Below are 11,933 nucleotides of genomic sequence, written 5' to 3' on the forward strand. Positions count from 1 at the left end.
ATGCTTTCAGTGCTGCTTACCCAGGATTGAATACCAGAACGCCCAACAAAGGTAGCTTAAGCCAAATATATATTTTAATTAAAAAAAAATATCCATGTCAATTGGGAGCTGGGCAGCAGCTGCCCTTTGGATCACAAGAACATAGCACTGAGCAGGACAGGAAGGTAAGTTAGAAATATTAAAAGTTAAACTCTGCAGGGTTTGGTACAAATATATTTCCTTTTTGAATAAATTATTGAGGCTGGATATTCCACTTACAGGGAGGACCAAATGGGGCCTGTACACAGGAAATTTTTGCTCAGCTTTGAAATTGCATCCTCTGAGAAAGCATCAGTCCCACAATAAGTTCCAGGTCTTTGAGAAGCGTCTCTTCCTCATTTAAGCAGGAGAAAGGCTTTTTAAAATCAAACGTCAACAAAGCGCTATAGTCTAAAGCAGTGTTTTGTCAACCTTGGGCCCTTTGAAGATGGGTGACTTCAACTCCCAGAAGGACTGGGGAATTCTAGGAGTTGAAGTCCACCCATCTTCAAGGATGAGAAATGTTGGTTTCAAGTCTTCCATAATTCCATCTATATTTAAAATCTTAAGGTGGAGGAAAGCCTGATCTTTCAGAAGTCCACGTCACCCCCTCGCGAGGCTCTCGTTTGCAAATGGGCCGTCTTGAGTCTCCCTAGCTCATCGGCGTGGGGCACGCCGCTTCAGTGATTTTGTGGACAGGTGGTCTTGGTGTGGCCAGGCTGGTGGCAAACACTGCATGTCCGTGGTCTCTTCAGAGGTGCCGTCAAAGAGGAATCGCTGTCTGATCTTTTCGCTTTGGCCCCAGGGCCCCGTTTGGCCCACTCGCCCACAAAGTGGCCAGAAGGAAAGGTGGAGGGAACTGCAAGAGAGAAGGAGAAGATTAAGAGGAGACGTAAGTCGCCCGAGAGAGGATTCTCTCCATTTTGGTATCCTCTCGATTGCCAGTTTAGAAGTTGTTTTCCTAACACCTCTGGATGTGGTGAAATTGAAGCCACAGCTGGAGAGGGCCCAATAAGTGATTTCAAACTCAGAGCTGGCCAGGATGGGATGTGTCCTGGACAGACTGGGCTGATCTTTGCCGTGGCAGACAGCTACATCCCCTGACCTCTTGCTGGCAATGGATCCCTGTCCTTTGGAGCTGGGGAACTCTTGAGATAAGTTTATTTAAAGGAGCATCATGCAAACCCCGCTGTCGGGTCCAGGTCCACAGACACAGGGAGATCTTTATTTGCTGACACCTACCAGACAGAATCTTGCTAGATTAAAATGATAACTTTCAACCTTGGCAACTTTAAGACTTGTGGACTTCAAGTCCCAGAATTACCTAGCCAGCTAGAATAGGGAGGGTTAGGTCTCTCTAACACAAGGTTGTCCAAGCTTGGCAACTTTTAAGACTTGTGGACTTCAAAATCCAGAATTGGAATTCTGGGATTTAAAGTCCACAAGTTTTAAAGTTGCTAAAATTAGACGCCCCTCTTGACTTGAAATGCGCTATCTTCTTCCCAGGAAACAGAGGTGTTAACTGCCAACATTTGCCCCCTTCAGCTACACATTCCATCACACCCGCCCACCAATCCTGCCGCCAGCTCAAAGATGCCCACCCCTCACCTGGCAACACGCTCTCATCTGCCCACTCGAAAAAGCCGCACTGCTGCTCCCTCGGCTTGGAGCAGGTGTGGAACTGGCGCCCCTTGTTGGGTCCTTCTTTCTGGACCGTCCTGGGCACTGCAGGCTGCTCACACCTGCAGAGAGGGCCTCCTTGGCCAGCGCCGGCTTCAGAATTGGAGCCCAGCCTTCTGGGCCCTGCTGCGGTTCTTTGCCCTGGCAGGGAAGAGCTGGGGGGCGGTGCCAGGAGCCCAGATGTCCCGTTGTCGGGCTTCTGCTGGTCAGACCACAGGAAGAATCGGCAGTTGCCGGTGCTGCATTTGTAAAACTGCCTGCCTTGGTTGGGCCCTTCTTTGCGGACGGTGAGAAGCAGGGCCTCCTCGCCACAATTGCACACCACGGCATTGTTCTCGTCCTCATTGATGAGTGCTGGAGGAGTTCTGTGTGCGGGGGCAGGAGGGGGTGCCCGAGCAAGCACGCGCTGGCCACGGCTGTGGATCGCGCCACCGAGGGAGTCAGGGGCTTCGCTGGGGAGAGTCCTCGGCTGGGCTGGAACCCTGGCTGGTCCTTGCAGGTACTTCAGATCTAGGATCTGCCTGAGGTTTTCATCGCAGCCACCGATGCAACCCACAAATTCGAGAGGCATCACGGCCGGGAGGCTGCCTCGCTTGAATTTCAATTTCAGCCTGCAGAAGGGGAGGGGAGCAATTAGCCCTGGACTTCTGACCCTGCAGTCCAATGGCACAGAAGCTTCTGCTCGGCTCCTGCATCCCAATGACCCCTTGGCCACGGACTTTGATCACAAGATCTGTCCAGGGTTATTAAGATGTGAGAAAGGAAAGCGAGGGGATGCTTTAGTATCTATCCGGTCTGCTCAAACAGCTGCAATGAATAGCAATAGCACTTAGGACTTATATGCCACTTCACGGTGTTTTGCAGCCCTCTCTAAGTGGTTTGCAGAGTCAGCCTATTTGCCCCCAACAATCTGGGTCCTCATTTTACCGATCTCGGAAGGATGGAAGAAGGCTGAGTCAACCTTGAGGTGGTCAGGATCGAACTCCTGGCAGTGGTGAATTAGCCTGCAATACTGCATTCTGACCACTGGGCCACCAGGGCTCTGAAAAAGAGGTTTCCCTCCAACCGGGCCTGCTGAGGGCAGATCTTGCTCCTCAGGCAGGATAAATCTCCCCCCACAGGTTTCCTGATTGGAGGGTGGGGACAGAGCAAATGCTCAGTCGGAATGCAAATGCGCCCTGGATTTCCAAAGACTGCAAAGCTCAGCAGCTGGGAACACGCCAAACGGCAGCAGAAACCAAGTCCAACGCGTCTCCTGTGCCGAGACTCACCGATGCACTGGGGGCGGCCTGCAGACGTCACAGACAGAATCGTCTTTGCTGACTTCCAGCACGGAATCCGGAAACCAGACCGAGGATTTACAAGCAGGGTAGCCCAAGCAGCTGAGATAGAAGCTAAAGAAACAGAGGACACATCAGAACAAGCAGAAGAGACACTGACCAACGACCAACGTGGGTCTGGTTGGCTCAGTGTTTTTCCAATTAGCACTTTGTTTGTTTGTGTGGGTAAAGTTGCTATAAAATATCCGTTGTTTAAACCAGGAGCTTGTGATCCTTGTAGCAAGCCAACGCACCCTCCATTCTTCCTGGTCTTCAGGATCATGTCAGAGTTGCACTGTGGGCATTTCCTAACCGGATCAGGCATCGCTGGGTAAATGTCACCCTCCTGTGCCACCTGGGTCATCTCCCCAAAATACTGAGCCAAAGCCTCATCCAACCTGAAAAAGACAAAGGAAGTGGGCCTGTTTCTTCCTTCCGTCACTTGCACCCAACCAAGGATTCGTGGATCTTAAACGTTTGTGCAGAAAATGTGGATGTGTCAGCATTATTTCAGGAGAGAGGTCTAAGAAAACCCAGGGAGAAACAGCCTGTGGCTTTCCACGTGTTGTTGGATTGTATCGTTCTGTAACTGTTGTTTTAAACTGTCATTTTATTGTACTGTGTATTTTTGTTCCCTGCAGTTTTTTTGGATGATGGGCCGCTAAATTAATTTAATACATACATTACCTAGCAGTTCTTTGCTTACACAGTCAGTCTTGATCAAGGCAGGACCTAAACACCATCCCTAAACACTGAGCCAGCAGCACCAACTCCATAAAGTTCTGTCTACTTTTCTCCAATTTCTGGAACAGGTGCATCCCTTATAGGTAGGAATCAAAGGTTTAAAGAGGGATTTCTTTGCAGCTCCTGACCACGTTTTAGCTGCCCTTCCTCTTCCTTTCCATCCGCTGCCAGTCAAGCAGGATGTAAAGCAGAGCCTGTCCAGGCAGGGGCTACAAACCCCCCCCCCATTTTCCTTGATTGGGGTGGGAATTTTTCAGCCCTCACTTTTTAGCCTTGGCCACGGCGGCCACAAAGACTTGCTTATATTTCTGGATCTGCTCTCGGAGCACGACGGACTTGTCCTTCTTCCCCTCGCAGATCAGTTTCAGGTCGTTTTCCAGTTCGGCTCGAAGATCCGGTTTGGACATCTCGTAGCCCATGGAGTCGTAGCCTGGGGGCAGCAGACAGAGGAGAGGGTGGAGGAAAGAGTTGGAGGGGAGAGCCAGGTTCTTGCGAAAGGTCACGGGGCCAGTTCTTACCTTCCACCAGCCCCATTCCCAGGTGTCCCGGAAGGAAGCGCTGGTCCGGGGTGAGCCCCACGTACATGCGGGACTTGATGGTCTCGATGTGTTCCGCGTGGGTGGCGTCGGTTCCTGAAAGCCAAGCATTCACATGAGCTCTCAAGGACGGCACCAGGTTCCTCTGCTCCTCACAGCCCTCAAGTGCTTCCCAACCTCAGCCACTTGGAAGATGAGAGGACTTCAACTCCCAGAATTCCAGGCATCTGAAAGCTGGTGAGCTTGGGAGCACTTTTCAGCAATTGACCCTAAGCCCGACCTTCTGCCTTCCGGATATGCAGCTCTCAACAATCCCCGGCTGCATGCTGGAAGCTACAGTCCGCACTTACAAGCCGTAGAGGGGAGCTTTGCGTACACCTGGCAATAATTTACAACCTAAACCGAGGAGGTTCAGTGGCCTCCGATCCCAGATGCCAATTTAGCCCAACCTCAATATCGTGGCCAGGATTCTTACAATCCTTAACCCTTTTCTCCGTTACTGCTCTTGGATGGACCACTTCTGCCACCAGAGCATGCCTTCCAGAGACGTTTTCTTATCAAGGAATCAAACGTTTTGGCACAGAAACCGTCGGCCATGGGAATATCCTTAAGCTTTTGGCAGGATGGGTAGCATACAGGTTTGATCCATAAATAAAAAATAAACAAAATAAACTCTGGAGATGAGTGGGAGAACACGTCTGGTCTGCAGCCAGCGCAGAACTGACCAATGCCGTGTCTCTCCATCAGGGAAATGAGATCAGCTTCGGTGAGCAGCTGGGGCGGACTGGTCTCCCCTTCCACCATCTCCACCGTGGTGGGTTGGAAGCAGGAGCCTTTCTCGTAGAGGGGGATAACCTGCAGGGTCGAGGGGAGAAAGGAGACCAGGGGTCAGGAAATGGGGCGACACGGGAGGGCCGAGAAAGGGGGGAGAAATAAGAGAGGTATACAGTGAAATGGAATCTGCCTGTGATGGACCGAAGTCATGACAGTCACAAAGTGGGTCTTTGGGGTGGTCTGTTGTCAACTCAAATGGCCGATAAGTGACTGACCGTATGTTGAAGACCACCCCCTGTATGGATAACCCAAATGGGGAGGACGAGTGAGGAGTGGCTTTTCTCCCCCTCTCAGGATACGACAACCACTCCTAAGGAGCTGGCCCTCATCTGCTCACGATCGAGCGCTCGCACCTTGTCACTCCACCTTTCGTAAGGGTAAACGTCCAGGTAATTTCTGGCCAGGATCATCAGCCCGTGAGCCACGAAGCGCTCATAGGATATATCGATCTCCACCATGGTTTCCTGCCCCTTGGCATCTTCGGAACAGCAGGCCAGGAAGTGGCGGACGATGAATTCGTACAGGCGCTGGTCGTTGCCCTTGCAGGACAGAAAGAAAGAGGTCATGAAGAGAAAGATGGGGGGAGAAGCAGATTGGTACAGATGTTAGGATAACCCTTCTCTTCCCTACAAGCAGCAAGGAATTCGGCATAGGCTCCCCAGGCATCTTCCCTCTCCAACCGGGAGTTTGCCTGCAATGCCCTCTGGAAATTCTAGGAACAAATATACCGAGAGGGAAGACTCTGAACCACGAGAAAAAGCATTCCCATCCTCTCCTCAAAGGGCATTTTGTAACACGCCATTTTCCACTTCATTTCCTTTTCGGATCCTTCAGCAATGGCGGGTTAAGCAAACCCTCAGTAACAAACTGCTCTCTCTTGGAAAGCGAAGCTGCAGCTGATGCAAAGGGGCTCACCTGCAAATTACCGGCATATTTGGTGGGGTGAATGGGAGGGTGAGCCTGATCTGACTTTGCCCCCTGCCGTGGGGTTGGCCTGCCTTGGTCCAGGATCCTTTGTGCAAAGGCTCCCCAGTGTGGGTCTTGAGTCTGAAGCTGCACCAGCTGGGAGAGGTTTAAGTCTTTGGGGAAAATGTTGGTCTCTGTTCGGGGGTAACTTATGTATCTTAAAAGCAAGGAAATGGGGGGAAAGTTACTTTTTAAGAAGTGCTTTTTATGAATGGCCCACACAAGACCCAGGGGGACCCATTAAGACTGCTGAATCCCACTGCTCATTTGCTGTTAAAAAAAAAAAAAGCCTCCTGTGTCACTTCCACTACCAAACTATTCTTTCTGTTTTCAAAAGGAATCTCTTTTTCAGTTCTCAATAGCCTGTTCTACCCTCTGGGATGACGGGAAAGGGACTTGAATTATTTACTCAGAGTTACAGGCCGTTCCCACTAGGAGACTGCAAAGCCTTGCTGTTCCTCCCATGACCCCCTGGGGGGCATCTGGCAAGAGTTGCCCTAGTGCCACCCCCTCAATCACCTTTCTCAAAGCAACACGACACTTCCTTATCCTCTCCTCTAAGGAGACGCATTTTAAGCCTCCTGATCAGATCTGCTTTTATACAACACGTTGCTTACTTGGGTTTCTAGCTTGCACCATCTCCAAAGATGGGGGACAGTGAGAAAGAAGAAATATTAAAATAAATCTTCCTGGTAAAAGAAAACCCCAGTGGAACTGAAATAGCACTATCCTATTAGCCCCCACCAGGCTTCATCCTACATGGAGTTACCCACAGAAGAACCACTGCTTTTACCCTTGGGTATACAGCTTCTCGGCAATCTTCATGGTTTCCTTGGCATTTATTTTCAGCTTACGGGAAGCTAATTTCTCAAGTTCCTGCGTCAGAAGAAGAGGAGGGAAAATGTGCTTGATTCCTCTCTGCCCATATAAAATTAATAGGAGTTTTGGAACCAGGAACACAAGCATGCCTCTGCAGCACTTCTCCCAACTCAGCAAGTAATCATTCCCAAGCTTAAAGTATTAATTTAGGGATGGACTTCCCACCAGAGAAGGCCAAGACATTTCTCCAATTTAATCACTTCCCTCTCCTCTGAATGTCCGCCTTGAGGCTTCCAGAAGAGGCTCTACCAAAGGGGTTCAGATCAGAAGCTGAGCTGAGAGCTCTTCTTATTCTGACTTTAACTGAATATTCTTTTCCACAGCCTACCACCGTGTCCAGCGGCAGAGGTCTCCATTTGCTCTTGGGTTTGCTTCCAACCTCCACAACGGTGGCCTGAGGATCCTAAGACAAAGGTGTGCAGAAGACAAGGTTCTTGATGGGTCCTTGCCAAGTGAAAAAGGAAGAAGACGGGACGGACGGCTTACCTACCTCCATGCACATCTGGTAGAGGACAAGACACGCCGTGTGGTTGAAGAGACGGTGCCTCTTCCAGCTGAAGTCCACAGTGCCTTCTTCGTGGTCATGAGTCACTGCAGGGAAAAGATAGATCAAGGCTTGGTCTCACCAAGACAATCCATGGCACTGTTCTGCTTACAGCTGGTAGAACGATGCCTATGTGGGAGGGAAGGATGTTGCGGGCCAGATGAAATGACGGACGAAATGCAAAACTATGGTCCCCACACTATGGTGGGAATAAAGCAAAGAACAAGAATGCAATTTGAAAAGCAAATTCCTACAATATATTTCTCAGTCCAGATGTTTCCCTGCTTGGACTTAATGTTCTGGACCCTACCTTTAATTTTGTAGAATGTTTCTTGAACGAAAGCTTGAATAGCTTTGAATCTTTCTACCACGAAGCCTAGGGTGGGGAACTGACAACTGCCGTAGCTAATGAGCTGTTCTGCTAACACTTCTGGGAAGATCTTCTGAAGCCTCAAGGTCTGGAACCGGGTAAAGGCAGCACCTGCTCAAAGAAGCAGAAAACCCCGGCCCAACATGAAAACAACAGCGGGTCCAGCCCTATTGGAAGAGGGGAGAATTACTGGACAGGCCCAGTGGAGCAATAGCAACTCTTTTGAAAAGCTGGCGACATTACAGCTTAAAGGAAAATTAAAGTCACTTTAACCACCAGCAGAAAGTAAATCAAAAGAAAGTCTTTGGTTTTAGGAAAGCCAACCCACAAAGATTAAGCTATTCAGTTAGCTCTGGGAACAACCCATGTTTGGTTACATCAGGGGTCTACAAACTTGGGCGCTTTAAGACTTGTGGACTTCAATTCCCAGAATTCCTCAGCCAGCATGGCCTGACCACTCTGCTTTCCCTCTTACCTATTCTGAGGTCCAGCTCTTGCCTCACCTCCACAGCATTGTTGATGTTCGGATCTGGCTGGGTGAGGTTCTCGCAAGCGAACTGGATAGCCCGGGGCGTGATCTCCGAGAAGCGGGCTCGGAACACCTGCAGGTTTGGCTTCACTGCCCAAAGGAAGGTTCAAGGCACATTGAGTCAGGGGAAGCAAAGCAAAAGCACTGCAGAGAACAAAACCTCTCATGATTCGGAGGACCGTCTTACTCTCGCTCAACAGATAAAAACTCCACGGCTGCCTGGCCAAAATTCCTGTCCTGGGGAATCACTTGAGGATTGTGGATTCTGAGTGCCCAGCCCTTCTTCACCCTCTCTCCACACACCTGCTTTACACACGTGAATGATTTCAAAGCCAATGTTCTCCCCTTCGCGATCACAATCGGTCCAGATCACCAGGGCCTGGCACGGCTGAACCTCTCGCTCACGAGTGCGCTGGAATTGGTAAGAGGAGAGCAGCATGAAGAAAACAGGAGAAAGAGCCACTACAATTCTGAAATAAGAGACAAGCTGACAGTTGTCAATGGTATTTTATATTATGTCCATAGCCATTCTTCAGTCAGAGATTGCAGCCACAGAAAAGGATGAAGGATATCTTGCCTCCTATTAAAACAAGAGGCTGCAGGCAACACAAACCTTAATGTCCATGTAGTTTTCAGGGCAGAATTTCTCAATTTCTGCATCGAAAAGGACCAACGGGTTACAGCTATGCCTGTTGGAAGAGCAGGCACAGAGAAAAAAGCAAACATTTAAAGAAATATTATCTAGATTCTAAAAGACATTTGTGCCTATAATGACAATTACCTTGATCAAAATCTGAGTATATAATTGCAGAAAGCTAATCATCCCTCCTGATCTATCAGTACGTACCATTTCCGAAATGGTGCCTTGAAATCCTGAGTCAGCAAGTGTCCGGACACAGATGTCATAATCAAAGTAACATTCTGCATAAAACAGAAATATCAATTATCCTTGGTCATGCTAAGTGTGGTTTTGCAAAAGTGGATTCATATCTACAGTCTTATTTTTTTCATCCATTTAGATTCATTATTAGGATCATTTGGTTATATTGTTACATTTTTAAATAATAACTATCAATAAAGTAAAAGTCATTGATAACATCACTGTTATATCCACAATTACACATGCAGTGATAAAGAGGCACAGACAGAATTGTGATGGACTGTTTGACACAAACCTGGTTAAACAAGTGATACTGGAATTCATAGATCTTGTTGAACTTGGACATTCCTTCCCTCTGGAAAGAAAAACAATTCTAATTCACATGAAATCAGCTTAGCTAAATAAACAAATAACCAATATGATACTCAGATAAATATCCTGAGAAATCTCTCAAGATGGTTATGGCTATCATGCCGTAAGCCATATTTATATATAGGATGTAACTTGCTACTATTGCCTCTATATAGAATTTAACTAGACCAACTTCTACTTGATCCTTTTACCTCTTTTTGCAGTTTCAAATAAAGTCATTATTCCCCCCCCCAAAGTCCATACAGTTGTTTTACAGTTGTTTTTCAATCCCAAGCTGGATCGTCAGCTCATAAACAAGTAATCATAAATCGCTCCATTACTCAAGTTACAATAGGCCCAAATCATTCCCTTGAGAGTCATTTCCCCCAACTTAGGAATCAATGGACTAGATCAGTGGTTCTCAACCTTTTTAATGCCGCGACCCCCAACCAGTCGTAAGTCGAGGACTACTCAACCGGTGCAGTACCGTTTGCAGACTGGGACTTTTGGTGGGCTCAGCAGGGCAGAGACAGCCTGGACAATTCCGATTGGCTTTTGAAAGCCAATAGAATTAGACTCTATTCAAGAGAATCTATTCTATTGGCTTTCAAAAGCCAATAGAATAAAAGGGAGTAGCACAGCTAAGGAAAAGGGGGGAAAAATGGCGGACTGCGTTGTTTGGCGACCCCCGTGAAATGGTCGTTCGACCCCAAATGGGGTCCCGACCCGCAGGTTGAGAACCACTGGACTAGATGTAAACGTAAGAGTTTTCCGGTCCATCAACATGCACAGAAATAAATGCCTGGGATCATGACAGATTTTCTGTACTTTAACAGCTGTTCTATGAGAATCAATGGTAGAAATGATGTTTGAATTTCCCATGCCTCTGCCAGTACGATTTTCGGCTCATTTTATAAATTGGGATTCAGACGAGAAAGTTGGATATTTATTTCAGCTTGAAATGAATCTGCTCCTGTCATTCAAGTTGAGTCATTCCAAACATGCTGGTCAACCTTCCCATGGACCAGAGGAAATCTCACATCCAGGGTCAGAAAGTTGGCTTTCCTACCCTCCTCATCCTGCTGTTCGAAAGGATGTCTGCAATCCCACGGGCTGCATCGTTTTTCTCTGCCACACAGAAAACCTTCTGGAGGTTGCGAAACGTCATGGTCTTCGCCGTCGGCCTGAACCAAAGGTTGGAGGACCAGGAGAAGAACCTCACGGTTCCCCAAGCCAATCCTCTGGCCTGACCGAACATCCTAGAACCCAGCTGGCCGACCCATCGTGGGGCCTCGGCAGCTCCTTTCCCAGGCAATGAAGGTCTGTCGCCAAGGGAGGAGAACTCTGGCCCAGTCCGAAAGAGAGCGGATGCCTTCTTCCGGATGCAAGGCTCCTAGGGGGGCTGGTCCCCCGAATTTCCCCAGGTCACAGAGGTGGGTGGGGAAACCCCCAATGTTCCCTGAAGCGGAAGCTCTGGATCCAAGGGCAGCAGCCAGGGGTGCCCCTTTCCTTAGGAACACCGCGGGGAAACCCCAGGCTATTGGGGAGGGGGGCACTGGGGGCTCAGGCGCCCGTCTCTCCTCCCCAGATCCCCAAGTGACAGGCTGAGCTCAGCCCTTCTAGCCACCCACCTGTCTGACCCCCCCCCGCCTCTCTGCCATGGGGATCTCCCCCGCCCCTGGTGCCCCAAGCCTAACACAGCCCCTCCTCTGCGCCCCCTTAGCCTGCAAGTCAGGGCTGCCCCCCAAGTCTGTGAGACCCTCCCCCAGCAGGCCCCTCCCCCGCCTTTCAGGCCCTTCACCCCCCCCGGGGCCCCTTCGCTGTCCAGACGGGGGTCGGAGTTTTTTGATCTGCTCCCCTTCCCAGAACCCCCTTTCCCTTCTCGCTTCAGCTCCCAGCCGTACTTCGCGCCCAGCGCCGTCCTAAGCGCCCGCGGCAAAGCGGGTGGGCAGAGAGGCGAAGGGGGCGGCGTTTCTCTTGCTTTACGACCCTGCCGTGAAAGGAAAGCCGGGCGGCAGCGGCAGTGGAACCACTACGCATCCCAGCATGCCCCGCGGCGATTGCGCAAGTTCGGGCTCTCCCTTTGCGAATGGGGAAGCAACCTCTGGCAGTAAATAAGCGTAGCTGTCGTTCAGCCCAGCCCACCTCTCAGGATTGTTGTTCTGGGCAGAAGCGGAGGTAGCAGTTGAGATAAATCTAAAGAGGGATACTCATTTAACCTTCTTCGTGGTAATAATCATGATATAAGAGGCAGAACTATAACACCCAGCGTGCCCTTCGGCC

General features: G+C 49.5%; 1 protein-coding gene across 2 annotated transcripts; it reads right to left on the reverse strand.

The window, feature by feature from the left end:
- Nucleotides 1-56: 56 nt before the first annotated feature.
- Nucleotides 57-11,288, reverse strand: TOP3A (DNA topoisomerase III alpha). Of its 2 annotated transcripts, XM_039368069.1 has the most exons (19): nt 10,720-11,288; nt 9,595-9,654; nt 9,267-9,340; nt 9,033-9,108; nt 8,723-8,831; nt 8,366-8,509; nt 7,831-8,001; nt 7,467-7,567; nt 7,305-7,379; nt 6,891-6,973; nt 6,047-6,254; nt 5,485-5,670; nt 5,023-5,152; nt 4,280-4,393; nt 4,026-4,191; nt 3,272-3,415; nt 2,970-3,092; nt 1,627-2,309; nt 57-877 (listed from the first exon to the last, which is right to left on the reverse strand). In XM_039368069.1, exons 1-19 carry the CDS (start codon nt 10,906-10,908, stop codon nt 699-701), a joined length of 3,015 nt encoding a protein of 1,004 aa, XP_039224003.1. In that variant the 5' UTR covers nt 10,909-11,288; the 3' UTR covers nt 57-698. The 2 variants fall into 2 exon arrangements, with proteins under 2 accessions (XP_039224003.1, XP_039224004.1); XM_039368070.1 differs by lacking the exons at nt 9,033-9,108; nt 9,267-9,340; nt 9,595-9,654; nt 10,720-11,288 and having other exon boundaries at nt 8,394-8,866.
- Between the last annotated feature and the right edge of the window lie 645 nt (nt 11,289-11,933).

This window comes from Crotalus tigris, unplaced genomic scaffold (genome assembly GCF_016545835.1).
Source record: "Crotalus tigris isolate CLP2741 ecotype Arizona unplaced genomic scaffold, ASM1654583v1 scf7180000020608.1315917, whole genome shotgun sequence".
In the NCBI taxonomy this organism is placed as follows: domain Eukaryota; kingdom Metazoa; phylum Chordata; class Lepidosauria; order Squamata; family Viperidae; genus Crotalus; species Crotalus tigris.